The sequence below is a fragment of the Trachinotus anak genome, unplaced genomic scaffold (assembly GCF_046630095.1).
Source record: "Trachinotus anak isolate AG129_WGS33_773 ecotype Australia unplaced genomic scaffold, CSIRO_AGI_Tana_v1 ptg000002l, whole genome shotgun sequence".
NCBI lineage: Eukaryota > Metazoa > Chordata > Actinopteri > Carangiformes > Carangidae > Trachinotus > Trachinotus anak.
This window is the reverse complement of record NW_027273853.1, coordinates 16,779,526-16,799,078: the sequence shown is the minus strand read 5'-3', so window position 1 is coordinate 16,799,078 and position 19,553 is coordinate 16,779,526. Positions and strand designations below refer to the sequence as shown.

General features: G+C 39.2%; 2 protein-coding genes across 8 annotated transcripts; both read left to right on the top strand.

The window, feature by feature from the left end:
* The first annotated feature begins 1,041 nt into the window (after nt 1-1,041).
* Nucleotides 1,042-13,542, top strand: bmal2 (basic helix-loop-helix ARNT like 2). Of its 7 annotated transcripts, none has more exons than XM_071502560.1 (17): nt 1,042-1,496; nt 5,524-5,653; nt 5,758-5,811; nt 5,901-5,942; nt 6,135-6,292; nt 6,784-6,863; nt 7,441-7,533; nt 8,338-8,455; nt 8,540-8,689; nt 8,861-9,104; nt 9,774-9,880; nt 10,242-10,392; nt 10,491-10,561; nt 10,717-10,849; nt 11,007-11,097; nt 11,666-11,765; nt 11,891-13,542. In XM_071502560.1, exons 1-17 carry the CDS (start codon nt 1,436-1,438, stop codon nt 12,046-12,048), a joined length of 1,941 nt encoding a protein of 646 aa, XP_071358661.1. In that variant the 5' UTR covers nt 1,042-1,435; the 3' UTR covers nt 12,049-13,542. The 7 variants fall into 7 exon arrangements, with proteins under 7 accessions (XP_071358661.1, XP_071358651.1, XP_071358687.1 ...); XM_071502550.1 differs by having other exon boundaries at nt 1,043-1,496; nt 10,714-10,849; XM_071502576.1 differs by having other exon boundaries at nt 1,046-1,496; nt 10,717-10,828.
* A 2,075-nt stretch (nt 13,543-15,617) lies between these two features.
* Nucleotides 15,618-19,510, top strand: LOC139635397 (guanylyl cyclase inhibitory protein). Its single transcript, XM_071502700.1, has 5 exons — nt 15,618-15,949; nt 16,614-16,746; nt 16,937-17,086; nt 17,196-17,301; nt 18,127-19,510. The coding sequence occupies exons 1-5, from the start codon at nt 15,879-15,881 to the stop codon at nt 18,261-18,263; spliced, it is 597 nt and encodes a 198-aa protein (XP_071358801.1). The 5' UTR covers nt 15,618-15,878; the 3' UTR covers nt 18,264-19,510.
* Nucleotides 19,511-19,553: the final 43 nt, after the last annotated feature.

The window sequence follows — 19,553 nt, the reverse complement described above, 5'->3', positions numbered from 1 at the left end:
TATGTGATGGTGCGAGACAGTCAATAAACTGTGTATAATTCTGACACCTGCCGAACTCAAACTTCACTTTAAAAATTAATTTAGAAGTGGAATGAAACCTAAGGTAAATTAGACATGAATAAGGCAAATCACATACAGTTGAGTATCTAATAAAAAAATAAAAAGAACTTTTTTTTTACAAAGGAAAAACTAATAATAGACACACACACGTAAAATACTATATAATTTTAAAAAAAGGTGATAGTAGTATGAATGGTGTCAAGAGTACAAAGCTCTTTGCTAAAACAGATGTCAGCTCTCACAATTCACAAACAATAACAGTAAGAAACATAACAATAACAATAAACATAATAACACGACGTGAACATTTTGATGACAACTTGCTATTATCAAGTTAACAACTGAAACTCACTCATGCTGAGTTCTGTTTTTGAGCTGCTTAGAAAAGTTTGAGATGTTTCCTCCTTTTATTTGAAATGCTCTGTGTTTTGGTATGTTTGCTGGCTCCTGGACGTCTATAACTTGTCCCTGATGATCTGCATCACAGCCACAGTTGATGGTGGTCATAAAACTGACCAGACAAAAGTGACACTCATTGTTGGCTCCCATCAAAACCAGAACATAGTTATTTTACACTCAGCCCACAGATTTCCATTATCTGCCTGTTTTTGTCTGTGTAACATTTAAGTCGGGTTCCCCAGCCCAGCAGTGAGGCTTTGCCTCTTCAGGGGGTCTCCCTCAGGTGTTCAGGATCAGCCAGCCTGTAATACCATGTTACTGTCGGCTTGTGGAGCATCCTCTTCTGGATGCTCATGGCCATGTACTGCTGGCCTCAGCTCATCGACCTCAGCAGACTCTTGTTATGTTCATTAATAACCAGTACCTCTAGCCTCAGTAACATTACTATGTGGGCCTCTTCCTGGGAAGTTAAATAGTTTTAAATGTGTCTCTTTTAGTCCGACTCAAGCCCCTTTACCCCCTTACCTTTAATTTCCTTTTATGGATATTATTCCCCCCCCTTCTTTATCTAAATGTATTTCATTTTCCAGACAAAACTAAATCCTTCAGCATTAACCTTTTTTAAATTGTTTTACCTGGTGGGAATATAGGCTTTACCAGCCATTTAGACAGGGGGAGCGGAGAGGCTGCGGCGGTGACACCGGTGAACCGGCAGGAGGAGACTGCGTCCTGCCTTCCGCGTTGCCCCCACTTCTCCACACTGTCCCACTTTTTGCGCACGCCGCTGCGCTCCTCTCTGCGCCTTCTCCCCCTGGTTTTCTCCATCTGAGGAAAAAAATAATAACAATAAAGGTTTGCTCGCCGCCTCGGCTCTTTCACAACCTGTCCTGTTAACACAGCAACATCTCGGAGTAGTCGACCACCTCCTCCATGCATTGGAGTCCCGGGCCCCAGCGCACCGGCCCCGGCTCCAGCCATGTCGGCCAGGAACGCATCGGCTGGTGGCGGTGACAGAGCGGGAGTAGGCGAACCGGCAGGTAACCGAAACAGCGATAAAGCTTCTCACTCGTTCAGATGTTCAGACCGAGTGACCCAGTGTGTGTGCGATGGAGAGGTTTTTCTCAAAAAGGAAGAAGTGCAGCGGTGTTTTTTTCGGCTGTTTTTCCGCCGGTTGGTCGTAACTTTGCGCTATTTCAAAACTAGGTCAGTAGATCAGTAGAGCAAACTCGCCATTTACGGCGTTTATGTAACCCCGCACGACATTGTTTGTCATACCACCAGTATATTGCACGGAGTATCGCTTTATTTCGGTTTGTCACGACTGATAACGTTATTAATTGTTAATCGTATCTATTATGTGCTGTGTCTACTGGCTAATATGACCGAACCACGCAAATGTTAGCTTAGCAACGATAGCACGGCCTGTTTCTCGGGACAACGGTCTCAAGTCGGCCGATTCTGTCAGAGACGGGTTTAAAGCCCACGATGAGATCTCACTGTGGGAAGCTTTAAAAGGTTTGATGGGCACTGGTTTCTGAAATAACGACTGTCACAGTGGGTAAAACAAGCGTCAGTGGTCGCTGCTGTTCAGGCCTAACTAGATGTACTGTCGATGGACCCAGCGGCTGAAGCTTATCTGGTGTTAGCTAGGACGAAGCGGGCACTGCTGTAAGTTAGCTGTGCCAGTTTGATTCCCCCTCTGGATGTCAACAGGACACTTAGCAGCGCTTCACGTCGGACTGAAACCAAATAGTTAAAAGCTGACTTCAGTTCACCCAACGAAATAGAAACAAGAGTTGTAAACATGTTTTTTTTTTTTTTTTTTAATTTCATCATAAAACGTCCCACTCCACTAAAGGTTTCTGTGAAAGCTAAGGCTCCATTAACACTGTGAAATTGCTTTTACTAAATATACACTACTGTGAAATAATTTATCATAATACTGATTACAAGCAGTTTTGGGTAGTGGTGTTGCCCCCCCCCCCAACAGAAAAACAAAGTGTTGGTGCTTTCAGTAAACTATGGGGGAATTGTCAAAACATCCACAAACACATTTTATTCCATGGCTAGAAGATCTGACCTTTATCTGCAATTAACTTAAATCAGCTGATAAAATCAGTCCACCAATGTATCAGTCATCCTCTGTTAAGCATGCCCAGCACACCTCTAACTAGACAGACGGACAACTTTTTGGTAATTAATTCATCATTTTAGTCAGATTTTGATCATAGATGTCAATCTTTCTTCATGAATAATTGTAGTTTTAGAAACAGAGGATTTACATAGTATTAAAAAGTTAGACTCTGAGGACATAAGGTTTCATCTAGCAAGTATTTTATCTGTTAATTGATTAATATCTTTGTTTAAATGTCAGAAAATAGTGCAACAATTGGTAATATCATCATATTGCTTGATTTGTTAACTCAGCTAACCGTCTAAAACCTCAAAATATTCAGCTTGCTGTCACATTGACAAAGAAAAGTAGAAAATCCTCAATTGAGAAACTGAAACCACTTAAATGATTAATGAATTGTCAAAATGGTTCATTGATTTTTCAGTTGACCAACAAATTGACAAAACTGTGGACAAATGTTTCAGCTTTAGACAGTTTTCTTTTCAAGTTGGCTTTGAACCTGCTGTTGCTTGTAAAGCTTATTTTTAGAGTGATGAAATGGTCACCTCTATTAAAAGCATCTGTGAAGATGGATTTGTTGGGCATACTCATTGAAGTACCCAGTCAGGATGCCACAGTGGACTTTTCCCTGTGAACTCATTGTTTACTTTCGTATGACTAGTTTTCAACGATATGTTTACTGAGCAGAATATATTGTAGTCCTAACTGTACAAAGTCATAGATCTCAATACCATAAATTTGTCTGATTTGTTTACAACAATAATACATCCTTGTATTATTTGCTGAGAAATTGATAAATGTGTCAAATAATCAAATAATGCCCTTTCACACATTGCTCGGGAAAGATTAAAAGATCCTGGATCCACCCTTTTAAACAGATCAGCACCTAAATTTAAATAGGTGGGTTCTTTTTGCATCATCCTGCTGACAAACAAACCAACCAACAAACAGACACAGGTGAAAACATAACCGCCTTAGTGGAGGTATTTAACTGTGTGTCATTGTAGCATAGATGTTTGACGGTGACTTGAGCATTATCAAATCACATGCCAGTAAATTGTCAACAATGAGAGACTGTGGACTTACTGGGTGTGTATGATTAACTTCATGAATGAGTAAGGTGGCACAGGGTAGCTCATGACCTAGTTTGACCAGGTTTCGTTTCTAGGCTTGTGGCTGCTGTTGCAAAATTGTTGAGAGTATAACTCGAAAATAATTACACACCCATCATTTCTTGTGATGCTATTACTCTGTAACAGTGTGAGTAAAATGTATAGGTTGTGGGGTTATTTAAGTGTAACAGAAGCTCATTCAAGGATTGAGTGAATGAGTTAATGAACACGTGAGCTAGACAGAGGGATTGTGGGAGTTGGCCGAGAGATGTCTGTTTGGCGTATTGTACAGTAAGCTAGTTCCCGTCACTGTAACCCTATAATCCAACAGATTGTTACAGCGGTAGTAGGATTAAAAATCAGGTTGTTACTGATCTTTTGAACAGCTGTTTGGGTTACAGTGTCTGTGCAAAGTTAAAATTAGGTGCATGAATATCGGCTACATTTGCTTTGTCTTGTGCTTTTCTCCTGAGCTGCTCTCCCACACATTTTCTCACTTGTGAGAACATGACTACATCACAGTCCTGCCATCTCCATAGAGATACAGAGATTTGAAAGTGTGAAAACATCTTGGCAATATGGAGTTAAAAAGCAAATTATCAATATAAATGCGGAGCCAATGTCAGTGCCCATACTCATGCTTTTCTTTGTGATATATTGCAGTGGTATCAATAAATTTTGATTTTACCCTGTTACTTGGACCAAACAAGCAATTTGAACACGTCACACTTTTGGCTCAGGTAAATTATGAGGAGCATATTTCACTCCTTTGAAATCAATAGATTAGCTGATAATTAAAAACATTTGTTGTTGCAGCTTTAATTTCATGTGGAATTAACATTTGATAAAAAAAAGTATTACACCTAAAATCCCTGAATAAATGATGCTAGCATAGCCCATTGTGCAGAGAAACTGCAACTCAAGTGTGTGTACAGAAACTGAGGAAGTCAAACCAAAGCAGCTACACCAGAACAACCAGTTATGAAGTAGTTAATGAGGCTGAGTAAGGTTATCGGGATTTGCCCCAAGGGTACTTGGCAGAAGACACAGTCAGTAGTTTGAAGATGTAACCACACCCAGAATTCACTTCATGCTCTTTCGATTTGTAGCTGATGGCCTTTAGTCACAAGCCAGGTCCTCTAATCTTTAAAGTGATGATATTGTCAAAAGATCCTGTGGACTGAGACTAACAACTGTTTTTATAATCAATTGATTGTTCCAGTCATTTATCAAGCAAAATAGTGAAAAATATAAAATCTGAAACATGGGTTCAGCGATGGGTTTTGGACTTTTGGTTAAATCTAACAAAACAATTGAAGATACCCTCTTCAGCTCTGAGAAGCTGTGATTGGCATTTTTCATTATGTTAAGGGCTAACAATAACATCAGTAATATGAAAGTATTCAAATGTAATTCTTTAAAAAGGATTTGTATAATAGCTGTTGCTATTTCCCACACTTATGGCTGGTGAATTTATTGCTCTATTCCCACTTTATTAAAACTATTCTACACAGTCTATTATGTGGACTGATATGGGGCCGTATTTAAGGAGTGGTATGACAGATATAGTCTGTGACTTCATGCCCCATCAGGGCTGTTTATGATCTCCTAATAAGAACATTGTGATCATGTTTGGGAAAACCCACAGTATGATAATTTAACTGATTCTTTATCACTGACATTTGAGAAAGTGAAGTCTGACAGACTTTTAAACTGAAATGCAAAAGTGCGAGGGAACGTATGAGATTTGCTTGCGAATGAAATCAGGTCTCTGCCCCTCATGACCAGCTGCAGCTCATTGTGTTTTGTGTGTTTCAGAGGATGTGCTGGTTGAGGAAAGCCAAAGCAGTTCTGTCTCTCTGTCCAGCCTGATGACCCCATCCTCAGCTTCTGGCATGTCCTTGAGTATGGAGATGCCCCGGAAGCGTAAAGGCAGCATCGACAACCAGTGAGTATGAGTGATTTATTAAATTTGGCTTTAAGAAAATCTCATAAATCCACTAACATAAATTGATGGTAGTTGTTATTGACAGTCATTATTTTTCTTTCCAGGGATGCAAAATCTGCTTCCATCCCTGATGCAGATATGGAAGATGACCAAGACAGGTACTGTGTATACAGCTGGAACAGTTAGTTAATTAATTGATTAGTCAACTGTGTTAATTGATATATTTCAAATGTTTTTTTCCCTACAGATCAGATGGAGAGGACCAACATGTCAAAATGAAGTGCATCAGGTAGGTTGTAGATTGACACCACCATATTTACAAAACATTTTCTAGGCTCCTGTGATGTTATCCTCAGTCTTAAACTGTCCGCTGTTGAAGTTCTGAAATTCAGAGGATGCTACATTTCACAGATGGTCTAAAAGTCAAAGCAGGAAACTCCTTTGACTGCTCGAAATGATTTCCCAATTTGTGTCTCTGCAGGGAACCTCACAGCCAAATTGAGAAGAGGAGACGAGACAAAATGAACAACCTCATTGACAAACTGTCAGCCATGATCCCGACTTGTAACCCCATGTCTCGTAAGCTGGACAAACTCACTGTGCTCAGAATGGCTGTGCAGCACCTTAAATCTCTCAAAGGTACCCAGTCAATTGATGGCCAGAGGTGTTAAAAAACATTTAGTCTGATATTGTCATCACTGATGCATTCAGTTAATTAAGGGATAATTCAGGTTTCTTACAATTTAGGTTTTATTTTTGCAGTTTTAGCCATCAATTTTATTGGCTATACAACATTGTACTCTCCAATATAATATTAAGTACAACAATTGCTGAGATTTGCAAACAAGAAAGCTGCTACAAACAAAGTCTGTCTGGCAAGAAATGAGCAGTCAGACAATCCAGCAGATTGGAAACAAGACAACAGTTTAGTCAGATTGTCTAGACTTCTTAGTTTAGAGATAAAACTGATAGTGAGCACACATAAAATGTGGTAGTAATCTATCTCAGTAAATTTTTATTTTACAGATAGGACTGATGGCTTCAAACTCTGAAAATAACATCCATTTTTAATAGAAAAAATGAACTAAATGTAATGTATTAATCTGAAATTGCACTGTCTATATTTTTAGGTTCAGCAAGCTCCTTTTCTGAAGCTAACTATAAGCCGTCATTCCTTCCTAATGAGGAGCTGAAACACCTTGTTCTCAAGGTAAACCATACCGTTGACCGTGGAAGCTCACAATACATATGCACAAAATCTGATAAACAGTCACTGTCACTGAATACTTTTTTACTTTAAGGATTATTGCTTCAGACATCTGCTAAGTGATCTGAATACAAAGATAAGCTTGTAAACTGTAAGATGTTGAAGAAGTCACTTTAGGACATTGTGAACATTTCATTCAAAAGCTACTGATCAGGTTACAAACCTGTCCCTGCTTTACTGTGAGGTCTATTCATCAGAAACATCCAAACAACACAATTATCTTTTTTCTAATATTTAAAAAAAATATTTTTTGTGTTGTTCTGCTGTTAGTATGTTGTCATAACAGGCAGTGAATTTCAGTTTTATTATTCACTAATATGTGTTGGCTTTTCTGCGTATCGCTGACTGTCAATAGCAGACAGTAGCGTGATGCACAAAATTTTCATAATTGATTAAATGTTTCTATTTAGTTTCAAAAACTATATTAATTGAAATGGACTCAGTGGCCTCTTACTTTTGTCTTGACCATGTCATCACGTTGGCTCCCCCCTATTCTCCCCCATGTTTCTTTGTTGTGCAGGCTGCAGATGGGTTCCTGTTTGTAGTGGGCTGTGATCGTGGGAAAATAGTTTTTGTCTCAGAGTCCGTCACGAAGATATTAAATTATAGTCGGGTAACACTTTTACATTTGTTACTGTATCTGCAGCATCTTTTTTTTTCATGAGAAAACCCCGGACACACCAGATGGGTTGCGTTGCCTTGTTATAGACCAGAACCCCCCATCCATGAGTGGGTCTGAAACGACACGTGCACACATTTCACTGAAGAACAGTTTAGAAATACCAAATTGATGATTAAGTTAGCATTGTGTGAAGTAGTCTGTGTGAAGTCTTGTTAGGATGAATGCCTAATTATTCCTCATATAGATATTGTATGTAATTCAGTATTTAAATTTAGAGAACAAGGCACAAAACTGCAACCACTGAAACCATTGGTTGTAAGCCATGTATCATAAAGTCCTGTTTGTGGATCATTATCAAAATGATATGCTAGTCCTTGTGATGGTTAACTGCTGATAGATCTTTTAGGCTTTTCCAAAAATCAGCCAAATTGCAATTCACAATGCTCACTGGAAATAAATTCTCAGTAGACAAAGGACCCCTTTGATGATGAAAATGAAGATGTTTGTACATCTAAACTTTCATTGGGTTTTGATATTTTTGATAACCTGAGTAAAGGGATATTCAAAGCTGTGAGAAAAGATGTGTTACCTCTCTTCCTCATTCCTCTTCTCCACACAGTATCTGGTGTGCTCCGGGGTCAACAGTCCACAATCAGTGTACTTTGTTAAATTTGTTCTTTGTCAGCAAGAATTGCTTTAGATCAGAATGGTTTTGACATTTCTTTTTATCAGCTTGGGAACCATGTTTAGGTAAGTTTGACAAGCTGTTCCTTTTTTTTTTTCTTCTTCTGACAGGCGGAGCTGATTGGACAGAGCCTGTTTGATTACATACACCCCAAGGACATGGGAAAAGTGAAGGAGCAGCTGTCAGCTTCTGAATTATACCCTCGTGAACGTCTAATAGATGCTAAAAGTAAAGCAGTGTGTGTGTGTGTGTGTGTGTGGGGTGTGTTCGCGAGTGAGTGAGAGCATATTAACACTACTGTCATGTCTGTAGCCGGTCTGCAGGTCCAGGCTGACCTCCCAGTCGGTGCAGCGCGGCTGTGTTCAGGCGCACGGCGCTCTTTCTTCTGCCGCATGAAGTACAACAAAATTTCTGTCAAAGTGGAGGAGAAGGAATTCCAGGCCAGCACCTCTAAAAAGAAAGGTAGGGAAATGACATGGAGGATTACACAGCAGATCACTTATGTAGGGTTTTTCATTTGGTTTAATGTATAACAGCTAATATAATTTTTATCAGGTACACAGTTTTGATTAAAGGAACAAACTTTGTGTATGTCATATTTGACCTGCAATTTGTGTCTGCATGTGCCTACAGAGTCGCAGAAGTACTGCACAGTCCACTGTACAGGCTACATGCGCAGCTGGCCTACGAGTCAGCTGGGAGCGGACGGAGAGGGCGAGGCAGACAAGCAGGACAGCTCCCACTTCAGCTGTCTGGTGGCAGTGGGACGTGTTCACTCTCACTCATCTCCCCAGGTCAACGGAGAAGTCCGAGTTAAACCAACAGAGTTCGTCACACGCTATGCCATGGATGGAAAATTCACCTTTGTCGATCAAAGGTAGAACTGGATTTCAGTAAGGGTGGGGGGCTGGTGCTTGGTGCATGGCTTTGTTAACATAATTAGGGGTCCAAGCCCGAGTGTAAAGCAGTGCCAGTGGTGCTGGGAACCCTGATTTTATTATCATTTCTTTTTTTTTTCCATTGGTAAAAGCGGAACTGCGGCATACATCGTAGGAGATCCTTGCATGAAATTTTCAGGGGTGGTATAAAACGATGCACACACCTCAGACACCGAAAGTGACTCCTGTCCAACAGGTGACGCTCTAATCAAGGAAGAAGCATTTTGGCCTGTAACTCCCACATTGTGCATTGCACATTCACAAACCTTACATGGATGTGTTCACTGATAGTAGATGAGTCTCCTGATATAGGCCACGCCATTTTAGCCTAAACTTGTGTCGCCTTGCCAGGTGACTGGGCAGGAATGGCTCAGGGCGTGGACCCCGTTGATAGCTGCTTGCAGGTCTAGTGTATATTTGTTGACACGTGTCAAATATCTTCCATTGACACCTCTAACATCTATGACACTGAACAATAGAAAAGATGTCAAAGTGAAACCAAAGCTTTACTAAACAAGTGCGTGCCATATTCTGGATAATATAGTACACATTTATAAGTCGTTCATACTAACATGATACACATGTATATTCTTTCATTTCATCTGCAGAGCGACAACTATTCTCGGTTATCTTCCCCAAGAATTGCTTGGGACATCATGCTATGAGTACTTCCACCAAGACGACCTACCACATTTAGCCGATAGACATCGAAAAGGTAAATACCATTTTTCTGTCACCCCAGAGTGTTTCTTTCTTCTAATTGTCTTAGATCCCGTGTTAGCATTTTTCAGTGTCTGCTAAGATGATTGCTACATTCTTCAACTACACAGACCGGTTCAGATCAAATTTTAATTTACAGTATAGCAGTGTTGAAGCACAGGTAAATCATATATTGAATTTGTGTCCATCTTGATCTATTGAAAGTAGATGACTGAATCCTCATGGTTTCCCCACATTTTATGTCTGCTGGTCCTGTGCTTGTTCTGTTCTCTGCCTTAAATAGGTGGTACTGACTCTGTGACTCTCTTTCCCCGTTAAGTCCTTTAATCCATCGTCTCACTGTTTTTCCTCCACAGTGCTGCGGAGTAAAGAGAAAATTGAGACAAACTGCTATAAGTTTAAAACAAAATATGGCTCCTTTGTCACTCTGCAAAGTCAGTGGTTTAGTTTTGTAAATCCCTGGACCAAAGAAGTAGAATACATAGTATCAACTAATACAGTCATATCGTGAGTACATGCTTTACTCTGAATTACCTGAATATCTTTGTAGCTGAAAAAGATTTATACTAATCAGGGCTTCATCTGTTATCTTGTGCAATGACAAGGCATGATCACAGTCGAACCAGTCGGTCGGGAAACAAGTCTGAACAGTTGAGCAATTCCAAGACTTCTGAAGGTCAGTTTAAATAAAATATCAAAAAAATCAGTGGTCATTGAAATCTTGGGTGTACCATGATGCTCACAAATACAGACTGTGTAGTCATAGCACACTGTAAAGTACATGTTTTGTGGTCTGTTCTGTCAAGTTCAACTTTTTGTTTTTGTTAGAAGATGGCAAGAAGTCCCTTCCAATTATACCAGGCATCTCCACTACACCTGGAACTATGATTTATGCTGGAAGCATAGGGACCCAGATTGCCAATGAGCTCCTGGATTTCAACAGGTGTGGCCTCACAACAACAGAGCAAGTCCTCCTTACTCTCTGTAACAGTGATGGATAGTTATACAATTAAACTGCCTTTTCTTGTTGGTCCATCTGCATTAATGTTTTTTTACAACTACAGTTGTCATGCTCATCACTTGTTGTAGGTAATAATTAATCTGTGTCTTTGCTGCTCTAGGATGAACTCATCACCTTCCAGTGGTAATGTCAGCCCGTTCAGTTTGCCACAGGACAAGTCTCCACAAACTCACAATCAAATCAGCAACAATGTAAGTTTCTATACGTTGATATTTTTATTGAGGCAGTCCTAAATTAGGTGGCACAGCCCACAACTCAAACAAACGTTTTCCCATTCACAAAAGTGCTTGAAACTTTGCAAACTAACCCAGTTCATGTGGAGTAAGCATATTGTAGAGTCAACTTTCACAGTCTACCTACCTCGCATGGAGTTCACCACTCTTCACAAAAGTTGCTAAGTCAAACAACTTTTTGCCTCAAGTTGAAATGACACCAAATCTGCTTTCAATATAATGGGAAATAGGGAAATATATTTCAAACTAGCATTTTTACTCTTCGGGCTCAGTGTGGTTTTACATGTTTTCTTGCCTCCTTTGTTTAAACATCTCTGCGAAAAAGATTTTTTTTTAAGAGGTAGACTAGCCATGATGTGAAGCAGTCACAGCTGTATGTATTTGGAAATTATGGTGAAGTTCCTCCAAAGGTTGAAAGGCATCATTTAACCATCATAGATTTGCTTATTTCCTCTTTTTTCCTTCTTGGCTAAATCCCTGCCATGTTGCTGCTGGGGCTATAATCTTCTCCCCTTTTGGTCTGTAGGTGCCAAATGGAGAGGCAACAGACATGGAGATGCCAGGAAAGTCCAGCTCAGAGGATGTGCCCCAGGGAGCTACATTCTCAGGAGGAGAATCACTCATGGGTAATCTGTCTCATCCTGTTAAATAGCTTATTTCTAAACTTTATATAGGATGATGTTTAAATATCTCCTCATTTAACTCCAACATCTTGTTTTTCATTCCCCTCTGTCACCTCATCTAACCTCAGGGGAGAATTCCCAGCTGGATTTGGACAGTGTGGTTGGACCAGGCCTCAGCAGTCTCAGCAACGATGAAGCAGCCATGGCGGTGATCATGAGCCTCCTGGAGACAGACACAAACTTGGGCGAGGCTGTGGATTTTGAAGAGATGCACTGGTCTTTATAGAATCTGCTCTTACAGTGTGATGCTGTAGCACACTAAAAAACACTTATTGGACCATCAGTTGTTTGGTGACGAGAACTGCTTGAATGCTTACTCCAAGACGCAGCAGTCTGTTTTTAAAGACTTTTTTTTATTTATTGGTTACCTTTTTCCATATAAGCTGTGTAGTCCTAGGGTGGCTGCTCTAACAGGAGTGGGATTGATGATGATAAGGGACACCTGCTTTCCCTCTTCAGAAGGAGGATTTGCCTCTAAAGCCTTACAGCGGTCTGCCTGCCCTGAAACGCTGTTCCTCACTGCTTTCTTCACATCTACTGTCATCCTCTGTTTAACTGAGGAATCCATGAACACAAATGACAGTGACAAGGGGGTATACGTCATGGTGGCTCTGGAGTCCTGCTTGTATTTCTCTCCTCCACCGACATTTGTACAAAGGTTCGGAGTGACGAAGCAAAAAAAATAATAATTTGCACTGAATCAATTTAATGTTTTTAAAAGGTTGTAATTTGATTAGGTACTGTATGGTTAATTAAAATGCAAGGAAGACACCTTGACAACCTGGCCCATCTCTGTGACCCCTCAGGATCCAAACCGTAGGTAGGCAGTGTACCACGGAAGACCACACTTCCATAACCTCTAACTTTGAGAGTCACCTTGTAATGTGTCACTCAGAGATTTTCTCTTAACTTGTCAGTATCTGAACATTTTCCATTGAAACAGTCCAGTAACCTCCTCTCTTGTACACTGACTTGAACATACTGTATATGTGTACGTTTGGTATGATTGCATCACCATGTCTTCAGGCCATATCTGTCTTAAAGGGATAGTTTGCATAGGAAGAATATTTTAATTAATTTTTAGTATGTACACATCTATAGATTACCCTGGACTTTACCCTAGCTATACACATTTAAGATTTCTTGGGAGAAAGTATCCACCTTCATAATTTTGTTAGAGCTGTCAGTTTTGGTGGTTGACCATTCATGAACTCCTATAGATTTATGAGCACTACAGTACTACTTCATGCAAAGAAAACACGAAACAGCACTTTAAAGGTGCTGAAGTGGAAGTTTGGTAGCAACGGCTGAACAGCAAACCCATTTCACATCTGTGACATTTTATTAATACATGTTTGAGGTTGAATCTCATGGTTAAAGTGATAAACTCAGGGAGCGATGGAAGCAAATCCGCCCCATATAAACATACAGTACACTTAGGAAGTGTAGCAGTATTTGTCCTGCAGTTTAAGTTTTACATACTTTCCTACATACTGTACATTGGAATGTGGTGTAATGAGTCTGTGCTTGTTCACCTGTACATCTGTTTTCTTAAACCTATTGTCTGCTTTATAATCTCGCAGGTAAGCCATAGCTTTAGCTGTTTGTTTGTGTTTTTTTCATGTACTATTATGCACTGACTGTCTGACATGTTTATGTTCTATGTGCCTGTCAAAGGCACACAGCATTTTCATGCACCTGCATAAATTTGTTAAGGGATTATGCTATGCAGAGCTATCATTCCATAAATGCTAAACTTCAAGCTACGTCTCTTTCTCTCCATGTAACTGTCACTCCCATATCATGCATGACTCAGAAAACTGCAGAAGAAATAATACGTATTGATGACTTGTGAGATGACATTTAAGGGGAGTTGATGGGATCCTTTTTCCATTTACCTCATCTAGAGCTCTGTTTTGCCCCTGCTTACAATTGCACATCTTAGATTTTACAAGACTGATAGCCATTATGTGATGACCTATATGTAATTGTATGTGATGACCTGTATTTAATGTCATGTGGCAGTGAGATGGCCTTATGGGTTGATGGAAGGTAAAAATCTGAATTACTAAAATATGTCACATTATTGTCACACAGTGAAACTCAAAAAGATTGGCAGTTTAATCTTTACTGATGGGAATTAATACTGAAATTATGTTTTACTCATGGTTTCAGTTCAATAGCCTTTTTTTTTTCTTGCTTAAAAAAATGTTCTGTACTTCAGTATACATCCCCTATTTCAAATGATCATTTCTCAACATGTTATGAGTCTATAAATTATGGTGGAAGATAAAGTAGCTTACTGAAATTCAGCTAAAATATCTGTTGGGCACATAGATTTTTGGGCTTATTTAATACTCTACAAAGCTTGTATACGTTACATTTATCAAACCACATTTCTTTAACCAGAGTGTTAAACACTGCTTAAGTGCAATGAAAGACAGAGTCAGTTTTTTTTTTCCAAGACACTAAAAAAATATCAGGTTTTTGTCGAAGTGTTTAGACTGTGTGTCTGCATCTTAACCCTCAGTCATTAGTACAGAAACAACTCAGTCAAAACATGGCAGTTGTATTACTGTCCACATAGAGAATATATGGAACTGTGTAGCTTTCATGCCATTGTTCCTATTGGTAATGTGGGCCACAATTTATAGTCATCTTTTGAGGACTGTTAAGGATTTTCCAATAAGTATGACAGTTTTGAGGATAGAAATGGAGGTTGTGAATCATGAAGAATACTGTTTTTCTTTCTAATGCTTGAATTACGAGGAGCCAGTGGATGGAACAGCTAACTCACAAGGACCCTCCTGCTTGTGTCCGAAGTGCCTTTGGACATTTCTGCTTGGACACACAATAAACCTGTGTTGCTTTTGGAGATCGCCTCCCACCTGGCACCTTCTCAGGCTGAAAGGAGGGCTAAAATGTATCTTTGGATTAACTTGATGCAACATGGCATACTGCACGTCATGAATGAAGAGGAAGCGTTTTCATAGACGAAACAGGAGCTGTACATGTTGGCTTCAGCGTTCACTACCTAACCAAACGACCAGAGCTATGGAGTCGTGCCATAGACACAGGCTGATCCTTTTTTAAAGGCAAAAAGTAAATTTTTTTGATTTGATTTGTTTGTTTTTTTTGTTTTTTTTTTGTTCTTGTTCCTCTTGTTCAATCATTGCACTATTGTAGTTGTAATTTCCCTGGAAAACTAAAACATTGCTCTCACTTTATTTTGATAGTGACTGTGTGATAAACTGCAAAGAGGTAACACATTTTTCTTCTCTCCATTTGAAATAAACCAGTAGACTTTGTAAGCTAGGGAACATAATGTTTTGATTTCATGCCCCGCTTTGTGTCTAGTTGCATGCTGTCCTTGTATCATTTGTTATTGTTAGTTGTTTTTTTTTTTTTAATCTGTCGTATCATTAGACTTGGGAAGTTAAGAAAGACACAGCCAACTGTCACTGCGCAGGAGAAAGGACCTTAACCTTTGGGCTGATACTGGGCAGTTGGAAGCTTGTTACTGCCTCCTTTGTGCCACTTCCTGCCACTTTATAAGTTCATTCTTGTTTGATTTGTGGGCCCCAGAGGAAGCACTCACTGTATTTGTTCTTGCATTATTGCTGCTACTTTCAACATGCCTGGGCTGTCTTCCCAGGTTGTCGTGTTGTTAATAAATATTAGTTTACTAAACCCTCAACAGGAACTTTGGGCATATTTTCAAATCTCTGTATTTGACCAACACCAGAAGAACATTTTGTAAACAGTCACACTGAATTCAAAAACTTCATCAAACTCTTAGCACTTTTTATTCTGCAGTTTTCTGTGACGCAGATTGAGAAGCAGCAGCCTTCTCTTTTGAGTAATTACATTTTCCTTCTGCTGCACCCGTACAACCTTCCTTATTGCCCCCCCCCCCCAAAGGGGATTAGCTTTGAGTAATTTATCAAATGTGAGACAGTAGTGGTTGGTGCAATTAAGAAAGCATGGCATAAGCTGGGATTTGTTGTGTATATAAAGTCAGCAGTGAATGCAGAGCCGTTGCTCCCTCTTTACAGAATGGGCCAAGCTGCTACCCTGCCTTGTAGGAGTGGAGAGTCTTATGTTACAGAGCTGTACGAATGGTTCAGGTAAGATTTTCTTTTGGCTTTTGAAATTTCTATAGCGAAGCTTAATTGCGTAAATTCATGCACCAACTGTGTTCAAGTTAAAGAAATAAAAAAAACTGAGTAAATAATGGGAGAGGAAGTGGAAACTTGAAGATTTTTGGTGAAACTACATTTAAGAAGTACACCAGTCTCATGTGGAATACCTTATTTTCCAGACAAAACCACATAGCATCTCCCTGACATATTTGATTCTTAGATTTTTTTTCCTCATTGTGCCTCTTGACTCCATTTATTTGGCTGTGTGAGCATTAGTATAAACTTGAAGAATAGTGTCTTTATCCCGACTTTGTTTCCATGACTACATACTGCTGATTAGCATCACGTTGCCATGTTTTAGTAAATTGGTTCAAAATCAGTTGGCCTAATTTATCTTAGCACTCACATTACAAGGTGTAAGCAAGCTTTCAAACACAGGTAATCTCCACCAGTTGCAGATGGGTTGACCTTAATTCTCGTAATTCTCACTTTAAAGGACACGTTTCTCCTCTGACGTATCTTACTCTTTGTCCAAAATGCCTCCATATTTTCTGTGTTTAACAATCGAGACAGTCCTTTATATATATATATATATATATATATATATATATATATATATAATTATTATTATTATTTTTTTCCCTCATAGAAAGTTTATTAATGAATGTCCGAGTGGGCTGATAACTCTTCATGAGTTTCAAAGGCATTTCTGCAATGGAACAGTGGGCAGTGAGTCAGCTGAGTATGCAGAGCAGATATTCCGCACACTGGACACTAACGGGGTAAGAAAAACACTGAATGACACTATACACTCTACATCTGATGAGTCTGGAGACAGAACTTTTCCTGGAGCATTAACAGGATCATAGTCATAAACACTATTCCATTTAAATAGAATAAACATTGAAGAAAGGTGTTTTTTTTTAAATCCCATAAACAAACAAAGCTGTTAATGAGGGTGCTTTTCTTTAGGATGGGGTGGTTGATTTTAGGGAGTATGTCATGGCCATCAGCATGCTCATTGAAGGTTCAGCTGTGGAGAAACTGCACTGGTCATTCAAGCTCTATGACAAAGACAGAGATGGAGCCATTACAAAGGATGAAATGCTGGAGATCATGCAGGTGTGTGTGTTTGTGTGTCCACAAAGGCTGTGCAAAGCAAAGCCATGAAATGATGCCATAGATGCTGCATCTTTCAGTGTAACTAGTGTGTGTTTCCCTTTGTCCACAGGCTGTGTATAAAATGAGTGTCGCTGCTGCTTTGACCAAACCCAACCCACTCACAGCTGAAGAATGTACCAACAGGATATTTGTGAGATTAGATAAAGACAATAATGGTGAAGAAATTATTTTCCCTTTCTGCTTGAAATCATGGTGTAGGTTTATTTCAGCATAAAACAATGGAAGTCGCACTCATCCACTGTAGGACATTCAGTGTCTTTTTCCTTTCAATGAATCAATCTCATATAGTAAATGACTATGTTTTTATAGAACTACTGGGATCCATGTGGCAAAAACATTCAAGAAGGTGATTTGTTTTCCAATATAAAATAAAAATGCCACATTGGCTTTAAAAACGTAATTATCATCTTAGAGACTTTTTTTTTCAACTCTGAAAACTTTGATATGAGGTTTTGCTATGATATCCTGAAGAAACACATTTATTTTACCAGTTAGGACAAGTCTTTAAGATGATTATTCAGTCAGAGAGTTCAAGTGATGGAGCAAGCACATACCTGAAGCTGAGGTAATGCGTCTTACCACAGTATATGTAGTGTGCACAAAATATTGAGATGTATAATTCTTGTGCAGAGGTTTGACTGCCTAATTGATATTTAGGCCAGGTTGTGGTCTTTTCCCAGTGACTGAGTAATAAAACAGAGGATTCATTTGCTCTAAATGCTGAATACAAGCCTTAACATAAAACTTCATTTTGAGAAAATGAATTGAATAGACAACCCGTGCCCTTCCCACAATATATGGATATGTATTTATATATTTGTAATAATGCAATAGTTAACAAGCATCAAAACACATTTAAGTCCTGCCCCTTGATTAAAACACTTGCAGACATTGATTTAGGAACAGAACCAGATGATATTAATAGAGTCTGACCTCTGCTCTTTGTTTCTAATCACTGCCTGTCCTTGTTATGTCTATAGCCATCATCAGTCTGGAGGAGTTCATAGAGGGAGCGCTGGATGATGATTGGATCAGAGAAATGCTGGAATGTGACCCCAGCACTGTGAAGGTGGAGAGGCCCCTGAGGAGGGACACCGCTTTGGGGACCCATGGTTGACCTGAAGTGGGGTATTCTATTCATTGGGTGCAGAGAAATGAACCAGGCGATGTTCAGACTGAAACTTCCAGGAATCATTGCAGCAACACAGCTTCCATTTGCTGTGACAAATTATATCAGTGTCTGTTGAGTAACTGCAAGGTAGACACAGGGGAGCACTGGAAAAAGTGCGTACAGTAATTTAGATATCATTTTTGTCACAGTAGTAAAAGTACTCATTCTTGCCTTATTTTATTTTGGATTATTTTTATTTTTTCTGATGCAAATTGGATCAGTGCTTTGTTTTGTTCTAGGCGTTTTCTTTGTTTTTCTGTGTCTGAATGCATCTTCTTATAGAATAAATTGTGGCTATCATAACACAGTGACACTTGTCATACTCGTATTATATTATCCATCCTGCACTTGGCCTGATTAACTTGCACATGGAGACATTGAGACCCTAAAAAAATACATTTATTTTGAGCAAACAATTATCATTGAGGTCCTGGACCTCAATGGTAATGCTTATGGTGATACTTACCAGCAATGGAAAGTAACTAAGTACATTTATGCAAGTACTGTCCTTGACCACAATCCTGAGGTACTTGTACTTTACGTGGGTATTTCCATTTCATGCCACTTAATAAACTTACTTCAGTTCAGTTGGAAATATTGTACTTATAACTCAATTTTATTTATGTGACAGATATAGTCACTCATTGCTTTCCAGATTTTGATGTTGCCTACAAAAAGTTTTCATGGCTAAAAAACAATGCAATGTTCTTAAACTATAAAAGAGTATATAAAATTGCTAGCTCTACCCTGATAAACTACAACATTAAAATGCCACTTGGATGTTAATCCACAAATAACAATAATCCAATAATATAACAATCTGAAAAGGGCCTTTGTGCATGGTGAGTGTCTTTTAAATGTTTAAGACGTTTTTGCTGTCAATATTTCTGTACTTTTACTTAAATAAAACTTTAAATTCAGGACTTAAATTTGTATTGTACCCTGTTATTTTTTGCTGTGCATTACTTGTTTGTCAGTATGAGATTCTTCCACCACTGACGCTTAAAGACCACTTGATGTCGCCTTTGCTTGCTTAAAACTGACACGCAGGCACCTCCCAGGCTTTGAGGAATATACTGGTTTAAAGTTTCAGCAAAAACATGTAAACATTTCCTGCTGTATTGACTCAAATATGGATGAAGCCGGCAACCGTTGTGACAGGAAGCGACTGTTAAATTGCAGTGATTCCTGGGCAGAGAGAATTAAAGACCCCCCCCCCCTCCACCTTTTTCATGT

Bases quoted from the DNA above. Each gene is read 5' to 3' on its own strand.
- bmal2 (XM_071502550.1), top strand. From the start codon at position 1,436: ATGTCGGCCAGGAACGCATCGGCTGGTGGCGGTGACAGAGCGGGAGTA. The intron at 7,534-8,337 runs GTAACACTTTTA...TTCTTCTGACAG, and splicing joins AGATATTAAATTATAGTCGG to GCGGAGCTGATTGGACAGAG. The intron at 10,393-10,490 runs GTGAGTACATGC...TGCAATGACAAG, and splicing joins TCAACTAATACAGTCATATC to GCATGATCACAGTCGAACCA.
- LOC139635397 (XM_071502700.1), top strand. From the start codon at position 15,879: ATGGGCCAAGCTGCTACCCTGCCTTGTAGGAGTGGAGAGTCTTATGTT. The intron at 15,950-16,613 runs GTAAGATTTTCT...TTTCCCTCATAG, and splicing joins GAGCTGTACGAATGGTTCAG to AAAGTTTATTAATGAATGTC. The intron at 17,302-18,126 runs GTGAAGAAATTA...TTATGTCTATAG, and splicing joins ATTAGATAAAGACAATAATG to CCATCATCAGTCTGGAGGAG.